Source organism: Phragmites australis, chromosome 11 (assembly GCF_958298935.1).
Source record: "Phragmites australis chromosome 11, lpPhrAust1.1, whole genome shotgun sequence".
In the NCBI taxonomy this organism is placed as follows: domain Eukaryota; kingdom Viridiplantae; phylum Streptophyta; class Magnoliopsida; order Poales; family Poaceae; genus Phragmites; species Phragmites australis.
The window spans coordinates 6590932-6612408 of record NC_084931.1 but is presented as its reverse complement, the minus strand read 5'-3'; the positions used below and the strand labels follow the sequence as shown (position 1 = coordinate 6612408).

Sequence of the window (21477 nt, the reverse complement as noted above, 5' to 3'; positions counted from 1 at the left end):
GATGAAGAAATATTTTGACAACACGATTGAGCAAGGTACTACCCCAAAACCTCGCAGCGGGGCACTAGTGTTTGAAATGGTCAAGAGCATCAGGGTTCTTTTTGGGAAGCCGTCGAAGGATAAAAAGAGGAAGAAAAGTGAGACACCGACCAGCATGCTGTGGAAGAAGATGCCAATTTTCTTGAAGTATTTGCCCTACTAGAAGAACTTGGAGTTTCTCCACAGCATCGATGTCATGCACGTTGAGACAAATGTGTGCGATAGCATACTTGGCCTCTTACTAGACATACCAGGCAAGACAAAGGATGTAATCAAGTCATGTAAGGACTTGGTGCATTTGAAAATCAGGCTAAAGCTACACCCTGAAGATAGACCAAATGGGAAACATTATTTTCCCCTGGATAGCTACTCTCTAACACGTGAGGAAAAAAAGGCACTATGAAAGTTCTTACGTGGGGTGAGAGTCCCAACTGGTTACTCATCCAACATTAAGAAACTAGTCTCGATGAAAGATTTGAAGCTAATCGGCATGAAATCTCATGATTGTCATGTCATGATGACGTAGATGCTCCCTATTGCAATCAGAGGTATCAAGCCAGGATACATAAAGGTGGTCGTCAAACGGTTGTGTCACTTTTTTAATGTAATTGCTCAGAAGGTGATCGATGCTGAAAAACTGGGTGCTCTACATAGTTACTTGGTAGAGACTCTGTGCCAACTTGAGATGTGCTTCCCTCCATCTTTCTTCAGTGTCATGGTACACCTCTTGGTTCACATCGTGAATGAGATAATTGCATTGGACCCTATATTCTTACATCAGATATATGTGTTTGAGGTACATGGGCATTCTCAAGGGCTATGTACAGAATCATGCTCACCCAGAGGGTTCCATGATACAGGGCTACAGTACCGAGGAAGTCATTCAGTGTTTCATCGATTACATAAAAGATGCTAAACTGATTGATGTACTTGTATCTCAACATGAGGGGAGGTTGTCTGGGAGAGGGACCAAAGGAAAGAAAAGATTCATCGATCATAATTACAAATCAGTTGAAGAAGCACATTTCACCGTCTTGCAGTAGCTCCAGATAGTGGTACCGTACGTCGAGCAACACCTGAATGAGCTTCACACAGAAAACCAAGGCCACTCATATGATTGGATCTTGAAAGAGCACAAGCATCGCTTCACCACATGGTTTAAGAAACAAAACCTTCCAGATGGTGAAATCGTAGATAAAAAAAATATGAAAATGTTGGCACAAGATGGGACAGATGCAAGCAGGAGGTCGGATAGGAGGCCAAGCCGCACCAACCGTCCTCCTTCGACAGCAGCAAAAGCTCGGGCTCGTATCATAGCCCGAGCCCTGTTCCGTGTGAATGAGAGAGTCGACGTCGGGAAAGTTACAATGACTACAATCTCGTCGAAGAGGTATTTAGTTGAGTTAATGTATTTATACTTCTTAAATGGAGGAATAATTCTATGATTTATGTCAACTCTCCTTTTTTTTCTCTCTAGAGGGTGAGGGTGCAAAGATCTTCGCGTCGATCATCTGCGCCACAACCTTCCGCTCCCTCTATGCCCGAAACTTTGGGTCCCTCTGGGGGTACGCTGAAACGAAGACGGGGCGAGCGAAGAAGAAACAAGTTGTCGTCCAGCACATATGCAATAACTCAAGGCGGCGTTGAAAGGGAGCTTGTTGCACCTCATGAGTTCTGCGCCAAATTCCGTAACAGTTGCGGATTTCTAGTCAAGGAGTACGTCCCAATCACTATAATTGATTGGCGGTTGCTGCTGGATGAGACGAAGGAGTTCCTGTGGGCAACATTGCAGAGAACCATCCGATTGCCCTCGGGAACAGAGGAAGCCGAGAACATAAAGCATTGAAAACCATGGGAAAGATCTTTCGGGGCTGGAAGAGTGAGCTGAATAAGAACTTTGTGAAGGAGAACTTGATACCCTTTAATAAATACAATAAGATTATGCCAGACCAATGGGCAGAGTTTGTCCGACAGAACACCACACCCGAGGCCATCAAACTGGGTGAATCGTTCAAGCACCTTGCGAGGAAGAACAAGTACCACCATCACTTGGGCTCGTCTGGGTATGCCCCCAAAATTTATGAATGGAGGAGGCAAGAAGAAAAGGCTGCTCGGGCTGGGAAACCCAACCCTTTGGAAAACTGTGATGAGCGAAGCAGAAACTGGGTACGCTTGGTTAGAATGAACCGAGTCTGGGGACTTATCCTTCAAAAGCCCCCAGGCCGTGGAAGTGACCCAGACCATTTAAGGGATTGCTAACGAAGGGTCTCTAGACCCTGACAGGGAGAATGACCTACTTACCAAGGCCCTAGGGAACAAGGAACACCCAGGTCACACTCAAGGCATTGGATCAAAAGCTGGTTGGAAGTGGATTCCCAGACGCCGTGGGCCAGTACAAGATCCATAATAGATATAAGAAGACCCTGGCGGAAGAGATAAAAGGACAAGTTAAGGTCTAGTTTATGAAAATGTGGAATGAAAATGAGAAGGAAAGGGCGGTATTAATGCTGATAGATCAACTGACTAGCCCAGGCTTTCGGAGCAGCGTCGGATCCATGCAAGCCGATAACCAGAGATATCATGTGGATGGTATCACAGAGGCTACCCCCTTTCATGCTACATGTTCCGATCGGTAAGGGATACTTCACTGTTGAGGCTACCACGAGCTATGTCATTCCAGGCTGTACATTTCACAAACAAGACATTCCGACCAGTTACGCCAAGGTACTGAGGGTATCAAGATTCTCAAGGAGGTTGCTGCAACTTCATTCTGTGGCCTAGACGGGATAATCTTCAGTCATCATTAGTCACAATTGCCAGCGTCATGGTCACCCCCACGCCCAGCATCTATGCCTCAGGCACCTCCACTCCAGAGCCAACCCTTTTCGTCTCAAGGACCTCTGACCCAAAGCTAAGCCTCTCCACCTCAGGCACCTTCTCCCCCACGTCCAGTATCTCCGCCTTAGGCATCTTCGCATCGTACTTCACTGTTTGCGACTTCGGCACCTCTGCCTCCAGCGTCTGCACCTCTAGCATATTCACCTGAGCATCGGAGAGTCCCTATCATGGTTACCCCATACGAAAAGACTCTAACATCACCGGTGAAGGTGGTTTCTGTCCTCAAAAGCAAAGTCATCATCCGCTCTGGAATCTCCAACGAATGGCAATCTCGCAAAAGAGACTAGCAAAACACAAAGTACCCCTCAGATTGATTTCTTGCCTACACTGGATGTTCCTGAGAGATATGAGAATGGCAAGCTATTTCTGCCATTGTTTCAACTCCAAGAAGGTCCATGGGAGATGAGATTCCACGAATGGTACATGAGAGTATGTCACGCAGGGTTCTTCATAATCACTGCATATGTCCCCGCTAATGTTTATATAAGCGGAAACTCCTGTCTCATGGTGGATTTTAAGGACATGCACGTTTTGTTCCATTGCGATAAACTCGACATCAATCTCATAAGCGTGTGGTGCCTGTAAGTGCCTACAATCTATCCCTATGTTCATATATCTATCAATGTATGCTATAGAAGCTAATGACTAGTTACTTGTTTTGTAGGATACAATTTAACGATACAGAAAAGTTAAAGTTACCGATCGGATTTATTAATCCGCAACGAATTTCCAACCCAACTTGGTTGTAAAGTTGAGGACTAATGACCCTCAGATTAAGAGGAAGAGTAACAATGAGAAAGCAAGAGTCATAAGAAAAATGATCAAAACACGCAAGCTTGAAATGTCAACCTACGTAGAAAGGACTATACTAGAAATACAAGACAATGACTACATCATGGCTCTCTACAACTTTAAGTAAGTGTGATACGTCAAGAACCTAACATAAGTATTCAACTTAATTGGTCGATCAAGAACCTAATATAAAGATTCATGTAATGATCACTTTATTTGTATAATGCTGATGCCGAAGTCGAGTAGACTTACGGTCCTTGACTCAGCTGATTTCCCCCAAAAATCCTACCAAGATCTTATTGACGTTATACAGAGGTAAAGACAATCTCCATACATAAAATTCTTAAAAATTATTTATTAATTGATAATTACTTATTGGCATTCGAATAGGGCCTACTAGTGGTACGTAATGAAAGGTGGAATACACGATACGGACAAGTGGATGCGATGGCCGTCCGTACACATTTTCCGCTAATAACACATCTCTAATGCTTGTATCTCATTATTTATGACAAATTATCTTATTGAACTAACGAATACGTTGCATTTTTAAGTGCCACAAGCAAGGTTTCGATACCGTTCTTTGTGAATATTATATTTATGACTTTCTTCAGGTAAACGGGAGGTACAAAACGAACCCTAAAGATGTAAGTCATCATTGCAGTTGCACATTCTAATTTGGTTCTTTTTCCGTTATCAGTAGTCTTTTAACTCTTTTAGTTGTGTTTTTATTTCAGGCATGGACGATCGAACATACTAAAACCTGTCTCACAGACGAAGATATTCAAGACGTGCAACGTGATATGTGCCGATTCATTATGTATGAAGTCATCTACAAGAGTGGCAGATTCTTTGATCTTGAAGGCAAATTAGCTAGCCATCTGAGGCTTTGTGAGTGGGAGAGTACAGACTCTTAGAAATGTTGGCTAGTGATGTAAATTTACTTTTAATGTAAAAATAATGTACTTATGAATATTATTGTACTTATGTTAAATATTTAACTTGTGTTAGATTCAAATGGCGTTGAAATCTGTGGTGTTTGAAATGTGTCTTCAAAATATATTGAAATCTGGAGGGAATAAAAATATATGCTAATTATTTTGTAAAATAAAATCTATTTTTACATGTGGTTACTTAAAATAACCCGTCTATAAAAATATATCTATCTATAGATTGATGTTAAAATATACTACTGTAAAAACCATTTTCTTAAATGATTCACTTAAAAAACTATCTGCAAAAATCATTTTCAACAGACGACTTCTTAATAGAACTATCTGTAGAATTTTTTTTTCATAAATAATCTATTTTACGGTTGCGCTAAACCTATGTAAAAATCTGTGAAAATCGGTTATTTCAGAAATAGTTTATGTAGTATTACCGGCGGCGCGGCGGCGCCGGTCCCTACGCCGCCGGTCCGCTACGAAAGCGGCGCGGCAGCCCGCTCAAGTCCCTCGCCTCCGCGCCCGCAGCCGTCGCGGCCTCCTTCGACCGCTCCCTACGCTCCTGCCGCCGCCGCATCCTTAAGCTCTTCACCCGTCTCGCCGTCCTCGGCTCCACGTGGAAGCATCGCGCCTCCACCGCGGGGTTCCAACGCCTCCGATCCTTCTCTCCCCCTCCCTCCTCCACAGCCTCACCAGCCTCGGGTCCGCGCGCAGAGCGCCGCGCTCCCGCCGCCGCCGTTGCCGGGGAGGCGGACACAGTACCTGGACCTGGACGAGACGCCCATGCACTCCCAGACCGACCCGCCGCCCGCGGGGTAGGACTTCACCGTGCGCCCCGTCATCGGCTGCCAGGCCGTCACCTTCTACATCGCCAAGCGGCCGGGCGTCGAGGCGTTCCTCCGCGCGGCGGCGGAGAGCTTCGAGGTCGTCGTCTTCACCGCGGGGCTCCAGGAGTACGCCTCCCTCGTGCTCGACCTCCTCGACCCCGACGGCGAGGTGTTCGCGCACCGTCTGTACCGCGGCGCGTGCCACGACGGGGGACGGGAGGCTCGTCAAGGACCTCGCCGCTACAGGCAGGCCGCTGGACCGCGCCGTCATCGTCGACGACAACCCGAACGCCTACGCCCTGCAGCCGGAGAACGCCGTCCCGGTGGCGCCGTTCGTCGACGATGACAACGACCAGAAGCTGCAGAGGGTGATGGCGTTCTTGGACGTCGCTGCGGGGTTCGACGACACCCGGGAGGCTATCAGATACTACAACGATCTCGTCACAGCGTGCTGAGCCGCCGATTCGACGCTGAGGAGGTGGCCATATGCCAATCACTTGAAGCAGTTTCAGGTTAAAAATTGAATCTTTTTTGTCAGATTGGTGTACTGGTTGGTGGGGAAGTGAGATTTCAGGAGAATAAGAGATGTGGTAAGCATGATGACGAAACTCGGTTTTGAGTAAACATCCGCTGAGGGGAAGGTGCCATCACTTTCTCCTACCATTTCTTGAAGCAGTTTCAGGTTGACAGTTTCCCCATTTTTGTCATATTGATGTATTTGACTGGTTGGGGAGTCAGATTGAAGAACAATCTTTCAGGATCTTCCTGGATTAGCATGGGAGGTGGTAACATATTTATGTAGCTGAAACCAAATTGAAATTGAAATTGTAACTGTAGAATGTGGAGGAAGCCCCTGAAACAATGGAATTATAAGAACGATGTAACTCGGTTTTGAGTAACTTCCAATGGGTAATGTTTTCGTGTATTTTCGACTAACTCATATCCTTTTGTTTATTTTTCTCTCCCAAAATTTTAGAGAACTCATGGCTTGTTTATGTATTCCAATGGGTAATGTTTTCGTGTAGCAATTTAGTATATATGCAAATAAACTCGTATGGCAAATAGACAAACAAATGTGAGCTTGATACAATTGTTTGAAATTATTCTGTTACTTTGTGCATTGTCTTATTGTGCAGACTTTGTAATCGTACATCACCAATGAGCTAAGCCAAATTGTTTTTCTTTGTACCGCGTACATCCTGATAATGTGTAGAATGTCAAACATTTTATAATACCTGGTACCATGATGACAGGATATTCGGGAATCATAAAATGCTCCTAGCTTCACCATAGAGTCATGGCAATTCTTTAACAGATTGAAAATGGCAACCTTCCGATTACTTGAATATGAATAATGGTTTCTGTTGCTTTAGCTTAACTGGTTACAATTCTCCAACTGTCAACAGAAACGTTGGTGTTGAAGTTGCCGAGGGGGTCAAAAAGTCAACCCTTGCGTTAATTCATAAGAAATCAACCAACATGGACTCGTGGAAATTCTTTTCCCGATTATATCGTCAAAAAATTATATTACAATCTAAAGCCAATTTTGAAAGAAGATAGAGAAAACTGAAGTCAAATAACACAAGGTATTGCCATATAGCTGGGTACCGGACACCACAGATAGTAGACCAAGCTGCACCTCTTATAGATAGAGAATTCAGGTCAGAACAAGGAAAGGCTGCTGAGACAGATAGAAATGGCAGAGCATGAAAATGTCTTGCAAGAAAGCTCCGGGGATCTGGAGGAAGGCAGAGGAGGAGGAGGAGGAGGCGGCGGCGGCCAAGCAAGGCGTGAGAATTCAGAGCTAGATGGAACCGGCAACCGTTCAATGTTCTCCGTCCAGTTCGCGCAGAAGGTATGATTCTTGAGTGTCCACCAAATTAAGTTTTCCCGCTTCTCGCAAAGCATAGCTGATAGGTTCGTCAGAGAATCATATGGTTATTGCAAGTTGTGCCCTCCAATCCTTGATGAGGAATCCTCATGCGATTGAAGCACGAGTGACCGCGGCTAAAGAAGCTAAAAGCCCAAAGAGTTTCTTCCAAGTCCACATCTTAGTCGTCTTCATCACTTGATGCTACGCAGCTACAGCCAGTCTTCTGATGGCAGCATTTGGTCATCACCTGCAACAGATCCTCGCCGAGTTCTTCGGAACTTACTTCCTCATGTTCGCTGGCTGCGCCGTGGTTGTGGTGAACCAGAGAACGGGCGGAGCAGTGACGCTCGTCGGCATCGGCATCACCTGGGGCTTCACCGTCATGGTGATGGTCTACTCCGTCGGCCACATCTCCGGTGCGCACCTCAATCCCGCCGTCACCATCGCCTTCGCCACCTGTGGCCGCTTGTCGTGGAAACAGGTACGTAGCTGCCCGCCTGCCACCAAGGCTGTCAAAGTTTCAATTCAAGTCTTAAAAATGTTAACTTTACAATGCTTGACTGAGTATAACTGTACATACTTTACAAAGTTTCAATTCGATCCAAAGTAAAATTTTAAATGGGTAAACTTGTCACCCTTAGGCTAGTTTGATCAGTGGAGGTAATTTTGATACGTAAGAGATCAAGCACGACAGGATCAAACATAAGAAACAATTTTTATGTGGAAAATTTTTACGGGAAAAAATCACTGGCGCCAATCGGTGATCTTCACTATATCAAGGATATGTACAATGCAGGGGATTACAATGAGCGTCTCAACTCTCCTTGCAGCTTACAAGATATATTTATAGAGATGGACACATACGACTCGAGTGTAATACGGACTGTTCCGGAACTTAGGCCGAAGACGTCCCTTTATGACCCAACAAAAATTCGGATCACAATCCAACAAATTTCACCTTGAGATGAATTCCATCTTGTAGCAAATAAAGAATCATCAATGAACTTCCTTCAATAATAAATATCACTAACGCCAAAAGTCTCTAGGACTCAAACTATAACACCGACTAAACTTGAGCATGGCTCAAATTTAGTAGCAGAAACTGGCTTTGTCATCATATTAGCAGGATTATCATAAGTGGTTATCTTGCATATTTTAATATCACCTTGAGCAATAACATCTCGAATATAATGATACCTCACATCAATGTGCTTTGTTTTTTCATGAAACATCTGATCTTTTGTAAAGCAAATAGCATTTTGACTATCACAGAAAATATTAATACAAGAATTATCTCCACAAAGCTCAGTGTACAAACCTCTTAGCCGAACAACTTCTTTGCATGCTGCAGAAATAGCCATATATTCAGCTTCAGTAGTTGATAAAGCAACAGTAGGTTGCAAACATGCTTACAACTAACAGCACAATCATCAATGGTTAAAACATAACCTGTGAGAGATCTGCTCTTGTCCAAATCACCAGCATAATCTGAGTCAATGTAACCAACAAGTCCATCTCCAGATTTCTCAAACTGCAAACAAGCATTAGAAGTACCACGCAGATATCTGAAAATCCACTGAACAACTTTCCAATGCTCTTTGCCAAGATTAGCTATGAATCTACTAACAACACTTAGTGCATGAGATAAATCAGGATGAGAACAGACCATGGTATACATAAGTGAACCAACTGCACTTGAATATGAAACTCTAGACATGTACTCAACATCATAATTTGACTCGGGACATAACGCTGAAAATAATTTGAAATATGCAGCTAACGGAGTACTCACTGGTTTTGCATCATGCATATTAAAACAACGAAGGACCTTCTCAATATAGCTTTGTTGACTAAGATATAACTTGCCAACTTTCCTATCTCTAATGATCTCCATACCAAGAATTTTCTTTACTACACCTAAATCCTTCATCTCAAATTCACTACACAATTGTGATTTTAATTTGGCTATTTCTGATTTATCCTTTGCAGCAATCAACATATCATCGACATAGAGAAGCAAATAAGTAGCTGAACCATTAACATTCTTCAAATAGACACAGCTATCATAATCAGAACGCTTACAATCATTAGAGAGCATAAAAGAATCAAACCTCTTGTACCACTGTCTAGGGGATTGTTTCAAACCATAAAGAGATTTCTTTAATTTACAGACACGGTCTTCTTTTCCAGGAATAACAAAACCTTCGGGTTGATCTATATAAATATCTTCATCTAACTCCCCATGTAAAAATGCAGTTTTAACATCTAATTGCTCAAGTTCATAATCACGCATAGCAATAATACTGAGTAAAGTGCGAATAGAACTATGCTTCATAATAGGGGAGAAGATATCATTATACTCAATACCTGGAATCTGGCTATAACCTTTAGCATCCAACCTTGCTTTATACCTTCCTGCTTCATTAGGAGAAATACCCTCCCATCTCTTGAAAACCCACTTGCAACGAACATGTTTCTTCTCTTTTGGCAATTTGACTAAATCTCAAGTATCATTCTTTTCAAGTGACTCCATTTCATCTTGCATTGCAGTCATCCAATTATTGCAATTAGAAGAAGTAATAGCCTTATTATAATTAGAAGGTTCTGCATTACCTTCAACTTCTTCTGCACAACTCAAAGCATAGACAACAATATTACACTCCTCAACTAACCTCTTGGGTGGATTAATTTGTCTTTTAGGCCTATCAACTGCAATAGAATATTATGTAGGCTGCACAACATTAGAAGAAGATGGAACACTAGACGAATCATGGTCAATAAATAAATTTTCAGCAATAAGTGCATCTTGGACAGCAGCATCTGGTGTACTTTCTGCATTAATAAAATGCTCCACCTGCACGCTAGGACTCTGCTGACTTTGAACAGGAGCATTAGGCAATATAGCATATTCATTAAAGATAACATTCCTGCTAATCACCACCTCTTGTGTTGCAGAATTCCACAATTTATAACATTTAACACCAGATTTATAACAAGAAAGATGCACTTAATAGCTCTAGGCTCTAATTTACCATTATCAACATGAGCATAAGCAAGACAACCGAAAACTCTCAATTCTGAATAATCAGCTGGAGAACCAGACCATACCTCAATTGGAGTTTTTTTTTATCAATGGCAATATTTAGTGATCGTTAATAAGATAGCACGCAGTGGAAACAGCTTCAGTCCAAAAACGTCTATGCATACCTGCATTAGACAACATGCAACAGGCCCTCGAGATGATAGTTTTGTTCATACGCTCAGCAACACCGTTTTGTTGTGGAGTACCAGGAACAGTGTAGTGCCTCACAATACCTTCAGACTTACAATATGAATCAAATTCACCAGAACAAAATTTCATCCCATTATCAGTGCAAAGTTTATTTACCTTCTTTTTAGTTTACCTTTCAACCATAACATTCCACTCTTTAAATGCTTTTGATTTATGCTTCAAAAAATAAGGCCAAACTCTCCTAGAGTAATCATCAATAATATTTAACATACAACGAGAACCACCTAGCGAAAGCCTACGAGATGGTCCCCATAAATCAGAATGCACATAACCAAGACTACCTTCTATTGTATGAACCGAAGTGTTGAATTTCACCCTCTTATGCTTGCCAAAAATACAATGCTCACAAAATTTCAGCTTGTTGATGCTATGTCCATCAAGAAGAGCTCTCTTGCTCAATTCTGCCAAACCAAGTTCACTCATATTCCCAAGAAGCATATGTCATAGATTAGTATCATCATAATCTGACAATGAATGTGAACTTATAGCAGCATCACCTGTGATTGTAGTGCCTCGGAGATGATATAAATTGGCAGACTTTAAATCACCTTTGATTACAATAAGGGAACTTTTTTTTCACCTTTAAAATATCATCTCCACCTGACCAATCATACCCTTTATTATCAAGAGTACTCAAAGATATAAGATTCCTTTTCATACCTCGAATGTGCCTCACATCTGTCAAGGTTCTAACAATGCCAGCATTCATCTTTATCATAATTGATCCAATTCCAACAATTGGACATAGGTTGTCATCACCCATCCTAACAGAACCAGCATCTTGAACAAAATTATAAGTGGTGAACCAATCTCTATGTATACATATATGGAAAGACGCAACAGAGTCAATAATCCATTCATCACCACTACTAGCACATCTAGCAAAAACAACGAGAGTCTCTCCATCAGAACTATTATTGGAAGTAGCAACAAAAGCTTTACCTTCTTCATTAGATTTACCTTTCCTCTTTTCTTTATTCTTCAACTTGTAACATTTAGATATATCATGATTATCTTTCTTGCAATACCTGCAGAATTTTTCCTTGCCTCTGGACTTCGAACAACCCCTATAACTGTTCGAACTTCTACCTCTTTGGCTATTATGCCAATTCTTTTCCTTTGTCCTGCCACGCACAATCAAACATTCTCCATTGGAAGTCGAGCTATCAGTAGACATCATCTGTTTCATCTTTTGCTTGGCATGCAAGGCCTCATAGACTTCTTTCAAAGTTAGTGTATCATGACTGTATAATATGGTACCTCTAAAGTTTGCAAAAGAACTGGGCAATGAGTACAAAAGAATAAGACTCAAATCCTCATCGTCATATTTTACCTCCATAGACTATAGATCAACAATGATCTCCTTAAAGACCGAAAGATGATTCAACACAGAACCACCCTCTTGTAATTTATGCGTGAACAACTTCATCTTCAGATGCATTTTGCTGGTCAGATCCTTTGACATGCAGATTGATTCTAGCTTTAACCATAGAGTAGCAGCGGTTTTCTCCTGCAAAACCTCCTACAAAATATTATTTGATAAATGAAGATGAATTTGTGACAAACCTTTACAATCCTTTCTCTTTTCTTCATTGGACCAAGACTTTCGTTATTTGTTTCCAAAATTATCAAGCGCATCATCCAAATCAGTATGCGCAAGAACAGCTTGAATCTTGACTTGCCATAGAGAAAACCTTGTATCTAGGTCTAGTAATGGAATATCATACTTCAAAGAAGTCATAGCGAAGAATAATCAGCAACAAAATAGGCTGCAACCCTCTGGTACAGACCTGTGTGCACGAAGCAATAAAATACAGAAATCCTGGTACACTTTGTGTACGTGTAGCATTCAAACAAGAAACCAATCTCCTGGTAACTTTCCTCGCGCCCGGTGGAGTACGGTGGATTAAAAAAAAATCAATGATCTGACCCGACGGACGGCGACGGCTTCAGTCTACTTCGGTCTACTCGCCGGACCCGAGTGCTCTGCGAATTCTTTTCCTTTGTCGTCGAGTAGACCCGGGTGCTCTACAGAATTCTTTTTCCTTTGTCGTCGAGTAGACCCGGGTGCTCTACAGCCACGAAAAAAAAGAAACCGATCTATTTTTTTAATGTTTCTCGTGTAGATCTAATCCGGCTCTAGTACCACTTGAAAGAGATCAAGCACGACAGGATCAAACACGAGACACGATTTTTACGTGAAAAACCCTTGCGGGAAAAAACCACAGGTGCCAATTGGCGATCTTCACTATATCATGGATATGTACAATGCAGGGGATTACAATAAGCGTCTCAACTCTTCTTGCAGCTTACAAGATATATTTATAGGGGTAGACACATATGACTCGAGTCTAATACGGACTGTTCCAAAACATGGGCCGAAGGCGTCTCTTTATAGCCCAACAATCAGATCACAATCCAACATGATATGTGCAAGTTGACATGACAATCTAATCAGTAATGTTGAGGATTTTATCTATGTGTACACATGGTTCTATCTGATTTTATCGATCTAGAATGTTATTACTAAAACTGTTTAGCATAGTATCTTCTAATTATTAGATTTATTTGTATATTCATATATATTTTGTTTGCACTATATTCTTTTACACAATCTTTGAAAGTTTAATTTTTGAAAATCATATGTTAATATGTATTGGCATTATTTGACCATTATGTTAACTGTTAGAGCAAATTTAGAGAATTATACTTATGTGACAAAAACTATCGCAAAAATACACTTTTTAGAAGTCATTTAACAAAACTGCACAAATTTTACCCATATTATCACAATCCTACACTATTTAACTGATGCCGCTTGTTTTGCTGTCAACTGACATCCTAGGCCCATGTGTAGATATTGTAATTTGTATGTGATCACAAAACTACACAAAAGTTTACCCATTCATGAATTGAGCTTCAACTGTGCTTTAGGAGCCGTTTGGTAGCGCTCTGGGAGCTGATTCCGCCCCAGAATCGGCGGGAGCGCTACCAAATGCCCTGCCGGTGAATTAGTTCCACGCCAGAATCAGAGATAATCACTTCCACATTTTGTACTGCAAGGTGGAAGCTGAAAAATCTAGCTTCCACCAATTCCCGGCTGATTCTCTTCAATTTCAACACAATCTTCTCTCAGGAATCACTTCCACTACTAGCATACCAAACGATTTTACATACAGAATCACTTTCACCACAGAATCAGAAAGTTAGAGAGCTCTACCAAACAAATACTTACTTGTTGGCCTGAGATGTCAGTCGACATCAAAACTAATGGTCTTAGTTGAAAAATGTAGTTTTTGTGGTAATTTGTGCAATGTTTATGTAGGTTTATGCAATTGGTTCTGAAAAGTGTAGTTTTGAGATAATTTGGACCATATAAGTGTGGTCCTTCAAAATTTACTCTAATTGTTATATATTCATCATATGTTTGCAAACGGAATTGAGAATTAGAATTCTTGGGACATCTAGAACCCGGATATATATACAATGGCAGCCAAACCATCGGATGTTCTGCCCAATGTTTCAAAACTGCATTTGTAACAAATAGAAGCAAGAGGTGTAAAAAAGGGTACAATTTGATGAAATTATCTGACAAGAAAATTTATCTCCCAAAAAACTAAACAAAACTTTGATATTTTGTTCACACACAAGATATTATGTTTGGAAACATGTACGGAAATCCAAGGATAAACAAATTTATTAGTATATATAAGGCGCAACAACCATAGTTGCAATAAGGCACAACAACCATAGTTGCAACAATTACACATTCATAACAAATAAGAATAAGAGAGGATTCATAGTTAAAAGAATATATTGCAATAACCAAAGCTTAAAAGCAGTGACAACAGGCGACAACACATGAAACACTTAAGAATAAATTTTTCCAGAAGGTATACAGTAACAATAGCACTTGATGTGCTATTGTTGTTGCAAGGTTCAAAAAAGATTCTTACTACATTTCAATTGCCTAGTGAAGCATCCGTTGCTCCCAAAAAAAGGGATTTCCATCTCCCATCAAATCTTTTTCTTCTTCTAAAGCTCCAACTTTAAATTATTCCCCATATCCATACTTACTATTGGGCGGCGGCCTAGTCGAAGGATCGGAGTACCATAGTATCTCCTGCTTTCACCTTTGTTATACTTTTTTAATATTTTCTTTTCTCTTTTTTTGGTTGTGTGCATCTTGATTATGCAAAGGTCGGGAGTACTCTCAGTACAATTGTATCACCTTGATGTAATTGTCTGAGTTCAATAAGAACTTACTTTATCGAAAATCCATACTTCCTTTACAATATCAAGTTTACATGGCAAAGAGTCCAATGAAGGAGTCATGTGGTAGAGTTGTAGCTGTGGCGTGGACGAGTATGGACAATAGAGGGGAAGGTACTGAAGAAGAGCGAGCTGGGTAGGCATAGGAGATTAAGTGGGTGGTGATAGAAGAAGAATGCTGGATGGGGGCTGGGAGGAGAGAGGCTAGAGAAGAGGTGCACGTGGCTCATGGTCAATCCTGCCAAAACACATGCAAGTCTCTTACTATTGGCTGTGCTATTGCTTTGGTTATAGGCACTCTCTAGGTGTGGATGAAATGAGAATAATTAAGTTGCCAGTAAAGATGGGCACAAGCTGTGAAGGATTAGACCGTGTGTGTACAATACATAGACGGTGTTTGAACGGAACAGTGGTAGCGGATTCATTAGAGTACATAAATGCTAATATGACTACTGATAACGTATGGTAGAACCTTATAATCCATGATTAAATCAATTCAAGATCTTGATTCTGACAAACTTGGCTACCACAAAGAACTTTTTTTGCTCCTTGTTCTTCTCTACATTTGTTTGGATACTTTTGGAGCAAGACAATGTCTGTTGTAGGCCTTCCTGTTGTTGATATATTGTGTTAATGGTGGTGCAGGTGCCGGCGTATGTGGCAGTGCAGATGACCGGGTCGCTAGCGGCGAGCCTGGTGCTGCGACTGCTGTTTGGAAGCACACGGGAGCACTTCTTTGGGACAGTGCCAACGGGTTCGGATGCGCAGTCGTTGGTGCTCGAGTTCATCATCTCCTTTTACCTCATGTTCGTCATCTCCGGAGTCGCCACGGACAATAGAGCTGTAAGTATTATTTATCCCTACTAAACTTTGACCCCATTATCTTTCTATGTATAAGACCGCATCAAAAAAACGTGGACACATTTGTATATATTCTTTAATATGTGATAATAAAAATAGTTAACCAATTACGTCTTTTCGACGCAAAGTAGCATATAATACACTCAGCGTGATACAACATGCATGAGCCTGCCTGCGATCCTCGAAGGACGTGGGCACTTGATGGTGGAATTTTTAGATTTTGGTCTTTTTTTAAAAAAAAAATCTACGATGGATCTACGAGAAAACAATGTAAAAAAATGTTCTGTTTTATGGCACCGTGATATTTGCTGCTAGTGCAGCGGCAAATGATACAGCAATGTGCTATTCAACTATGGCATCAAATATCATAGCGATGTGCAAAAAGATATATTTTTTGAAATTGTTTTCTCAGAAGTCTATTGTAGAATATAAAAATCAAAATATAAAAAATTCCATGCACTTGTCTTTGACCTCTGTTTGGGACCAGACCATTCTACTGCATCGTTTGGTCTATACCTATACACTATAGATTGTAGATGAGTGAGGTGGGTGCAAACGACATGGTAAAGCTGACAACGTGCACCTTAGGTAATGAGATTGTTCGTGCTAGTTATGAGTGAAAGAAGATTAAAATCAAAGTACAAGTGAGATGCAGCTCCACATTTTTGTCTGAGAGATAGAACTTCGAGGCAAAAATATGAGAAATCAAACTTTCATTGATCAAGCTAAGAGCACCGACAATGCTCTCTCTCCACCGATATGCTTGAAGAGAAAGAAAGCGTCGAGGCATCGATCGCTCCACACACTGCGATGATGCTAGAGCCGAGATTCCTTACCCCGACACCGCTGCTTTCAAGCAGGCCTACCTCTCGAGGTGGCGAGCTTCCTCATGTCATTGGCAAATCCGGTGATTTCCTTTCAGGCAGTCGAGGGCAGACATATGTGGTTAAGGGCGGCCGGATTTAGTGGAGGAGTAGTAGTGGCCAGGACGATTGGATTTCTGAGAGGCATGGGATTTTGGTGGCTAGGGACAAAACTAAAAACATGACCCATTAAATTGAAATATTAAAAATAAATTAATATATAAATTATAAAGATATATTTCTTGCATTAAATATGTTTTCATGACCACTTGCATTGCTACTATTCTCATGGATGTTTATATTGTCTTTTATAGGGTCCTAGTCTTCTGAATTCTCATTAGTTTGTTCTTATTCAGCAACTATTGTCAACTCATTCGGGTTTCTTGAACCGCTCGTAATACTCTTAAAAAATTGTCAATGGCTCCCTTAGGTGTATTTTATTAACTCATCTACTCGTTTTCTTTTTTCGCTGTCAGATGCATGATAGCAAGGACCACTAAAAATTAAACATAAATACATTAGCGATTGAAAATTAGTGCAAAACTATAAAAACATTGAATCAACTTAAAAAATATCTTACCAATTATCATGTGGAACTCGTAAGAATTTGTATCCCCAATCCAATGGTTGTTAAACGCAGCAGTCAAGACTGCACGAGAGAAAGCAATCTCATTGACTTCTCTATGCATAAAAGGATTGCTAATTTAGGCTACTGCTAACATACTGTGAAGGAACTAAAACAACAAAGTTGCTTCTTTTGGGCTGGCCAAAGGTCAAAGCCCATGTATAGTAATATAACTGTGGCTGCCAATCAATTGGAATTTAGATTGATATACTTTATTGTGTTACAAGTAGTATATATGTATACCTATATGTGAGAGCTCACTAGTGGGTTTTGATGGCCTAGGGCGGCCGCCTGGTTTGCCCCCCTCCAAGCCCAGCCCAGGTGAGAGGCCCCCCTCCAAGCCCAGCCCAGGTGAGAGGAGGTAGGGGCTAAGTGCAGCTTGATTTGTTGGAGAAGAAGCCTGCCAAGGGCACATGCTCGTGGCACCCGACAACAGGGCGAAGCTACAATAGCCCACCCGAGTGCACTAGCATTAGGAAATAAAATAAAATATTAGTTATTAGCAATTTAATTTGACCTCTTATGCACCATCTAATTCTAAACATATGCGCCGTCTAGATCTACATATATTAAAGTGTAGACTCGATTTTTGAAGCTCTAACTTTGCCCTGCCCGGCACAATATATTTGAATATAAAGAAAAAACTCCCGGGTAACACTTACCATTACGCATCGCTGCATCGGCGAATGTCGTGCCTTGTGTGGCGGCATGGAACTGACGATTAGTTCAGGGTCATGTGGCGGTAACACTTAACCATTATGCGGAAGGGGAGGTAGCTAAGCTGAGATGAGAGAGATTTTTCTAGCACCTGTGTCATGTGGTGAATTGAATATATATAGTATCGCCTACACTATGGGTGCACTAATATCTAATTTAAAACAAAAGGACAGGCTGATCACTTGCTTATGTGTGCCAACTTGAGTTCTATCATGATCATGCCCGCCTCAATCCTTGAAAGACAGTCGCTTCCTCACTTCGTGTGTTGAACTTGGCTACCCATGTTGGTCTAGCTCGGTATAGCCTTTTCCTTTGGTTTTTGCAAAGTAGTGTACTCGACCACTTAGTCATGTGGTGAACCGTTTCCTTTTTAGGTTGGAAGGTGGAGATGTGAGTATGTTTTAAGATTCAGATGCATTTATCTTTCAAACCAAGTGTCCAAATTAAAAAGTATTTGAATTATAGTGTTGTTTATGACTAAGTGAACAAAATATGATACATATTGCATATATTTTGATTTGTATTTTTTTCCTAAAAATTCAACCATTCAAATATAATATCTCAACGAATAAAATATTTTATGGAAAAAATCTCATAATTTTTTTATTATGTTTTGCAAATTGTTGGATTATTTGCATTTTTTTCAGATATGTTGAGCCGAGGGTGTTCACTACTTTCGTAGGTAGTGAAAGTTCACTAAAAAAAAATCTTTTAGTTGGCGCTACTGACCTACTGTGATGTATAACGTGCAATTATACAAAAGCCCTCATTTTAGAGGATGGGTCATCTCATACTTCAACGGTTATAGTTAGGTTAAAACATATAACTTAAGAACAAGAAATCGTGGTGCTCAACATCACAAGAATAATTGGATGACTTCGCTTACCATTGCCATTCTGCATAGTGATTACTAGTTGAATACTGATTGCTTTTCACTTACAACACACCAAGCATTAATGTTGGAACTGGAAGCTGGAGGATACATTCCACTTGTGACATTAAAATCAACGCAAGGTCACCTGTAACTGTAATGCAGAAATTGAACTTGATAAGAAATTGTGCTGCATTTTTCTCAAAACAAAATTATGCTCCATTTTCCTGAAAAGAAACTTGCCTGTTGGTGCAGATTGGTGAAGTAGGTGGCCTTGCCATTGGAGCCACCGTCCTGCTAAACGTCCTCTTTGCCGGGTACAGCACAAACCATTCCCATTATATATGCATTTACCTCTCCCAGTAGCAGAAAAAAATAAATTTTGACAAACTATAAATCACAATGTCTAAATGGTTGCTTTCTTTTTAAATGGGAGCACACTGTGGTTTATAAAAGAACAATGTCTAAATGACAATATTTGAAAATCAACGGACCTGATGCACAGGCCTATATCAGGAGCATCCATGAACCCGGCGAGGACTATTGGCCCGGCAATCATTGCCAACCGCTATGCCAGCATCTGGGTGTACATTGTCGGCCCGAGCTGCGGTACAGTGGCCGGCGCATGGGCCTATAATCTTCTCCGCTTCACTGATAAGCCTCTACAAGGGATCATCAAGACTCCGTTTTCCCTGAGAAGTGCAAGAAGAAATGCTGTTTAATCTATGGCGAACAAGACGAGAGCACTGGCCGGCCGTCTTACCGTCCTAGTGCAAATCCAAAAGCTTAGTAGGAACTTCAATTCTTTTGATTTAATATTTGTAAAACGTGATGCTAATATGGCAGCTCATGTAACCACTAAACAAGCGTCATCTGCTTTCTTTATAGGTCTTATTTGTTTCAATTCAGAATTATAATAAGCGGTTTATAAGTGGTGAATTATAATAAGTTGGATTATGATAAATTAGAGGGAAATAAGCTATGAGCTGTTTAGCAACCTAGATTATTGAAGTCTGAATTATTAGCAAAAGTCTGCAATACCCTCAATAGGGGGCGGAGGATTCGGGTGTAGGGTGGGGAGAGTGGTATTAGCAGGTAATTTCTCCTAAATTTAATGGATAGTATAGTAAAAGACCAAAATAAACTGAAATAAGTTTATTTTCACAGCTTATGGGATTATTATAATCTGAACTTCAGTTTATAATAATCTGGACAAATAAGTTAGCTATTTGTTTCAGCTCAGAACAAATAAACTAGTTTATTATAATCTTGAGCTGAAACAATAAGTGTCTTATTATAATCCACCATCTATAAACCGTTTATTATAATCCTGAGCTGAAACAAACAGAACTTTAATAAGGTGTACCTGCTAAATCAGTGCCACCTTTTCTTGTAGGGTGCATCCAACACGATTACTATCCTGCTGATTGATAAAGCTCAAAGTCTTGGATCTAAAAAGAAAGTAATGTTGAACGGTTTTACCATATCCTTTGCTTTTGTAGTTAATCTATTTATTTTAGGATTATAATTCTGTTTTTTCTTTTATTAGGCAAATGTTAGCTGTGTTTCACTAGTTAATACTACTCCATTCTAGATTAAAGGGCATGTAGTATTTTTCGCTGACACCAAGGTTGTGGCGCGCGGGAGAGATTATTCCTAATTTACCCCTAATTAAACAGAGATCAATTAAGCCGGTACGCTTCAGATGAAGCGCTGTGTCGCCTCGCATGTCGTGCACTCCAGCATCTGGTTGCGCCCGCGCTTTGCTCCAGCCCCGTGACCCCGCGTTTCCTTTGGCGCTTTGCTCCAGCCCCATGCCCCCACGTTTCCTTTGGCCCTTTGCTCCATAGTTCCGCCACTGCCTGCATGGCCCATGCATGGCTAGTCGCAGTGAAGTTTAGAGCCTGCTGTCTGTGTGGCCCATGCATGGCCAGTCGCAGTGTAGCAATTGAATTTTTGAAAGGTTGAGTGAGATAAGGAGGCATGGAAAATTTGAAAGAGTCATTGAAATTTCAGAATCTAGCTACGCCCCCTCTGCTCTCCTCTCTTCGTATAAATACCCGATGAACACCAAAGATGTACATGGTCCAAATAAATGGCTAGGTTAGATCTTAATGCTCCTACTATCCTGATCAATTGGGAAGAGGTTGACTTGAACTATGATCTTGAGTTGGAAGACGATGCGAAGGGAGTCGACGAAGGAGGTGGTGCCGGGGATGGTGCGCGCGACTATGTGCACTGAGACGGAGAAGGAAGTGGTGATGTTTCCGGCGAGGAGCACACCGGCCATGCGCAAGGAGAGGAGGAAGGTCGAACACCAACAATAGTCACGGCGGCCACAGGGCACGCCTACCATAGACTCGGGCTTGCTGGCCGTGGGCACGGTCACGCCAGGCGCTGGTAGGACAGGCATGGTCACGCTCACACCATCCACAACCATGACATGATCAGACTCACTGGGTGAGGTCACGCCGGGTGCTAGCACGCCGAGGATGGTCACACCATCTGCGGCCACGACAAGCTTGGGCTCGTTAACCGCAGGCATGCCATGTGTGGGCTCGGGCTCACCGGCCATGGTGCCAAGGACCACGATGATGAGCACA

The 21477-nt window shown here is 41.4% G+C and overlaps 1 protein-coding gene and 1 pseudogene across 2 annotated transcripts; both read left to right on the top strand.

Annotated features, from left to right (window-relative positions):
• Window positions 1-5063: 5063 nt before the first annotated feature.
• On the top strand, window positions 5064-6375 carry LOC133883983 (uncharacterized; annotated as a pseudogene).
• Window positions 6376-7117: 742 nt separating this feature from the next.
• On the top strand, window positions 7118-19798 carry LOC133885330 (aquaporin NIP1-3-like). 2 transcript variants are annotated; one of them, XM_062325031.1, is made up of 5 exons: window positions 7118-7355; window positions 7630-7854; window positions 15583-15780; window positions 19130-19191; window positions 19391-19798. In XM_062325031.1, exons 1-5 carry the CDS (start codon window positions 7197-7199, stop codon window positions 19509-19511), a joined length of 765 nt encoding a protein of 254 aa, XP_062181015.1. In that variant the 5' UTR covers window positions 7118-7196; the 3' UTR covers window positions 19512-19798. The 2 variants fall into 2 exon arrangements, with proteins under 2 accessions (XP_062181015.1, XP_062181014.1); XM_062325030.1 differs by having other exon boundaries at window positions 7129-7355; window positions 19380-19798.
• Window positions 19799-21477: the final 1679 nt, after the last annotated feature.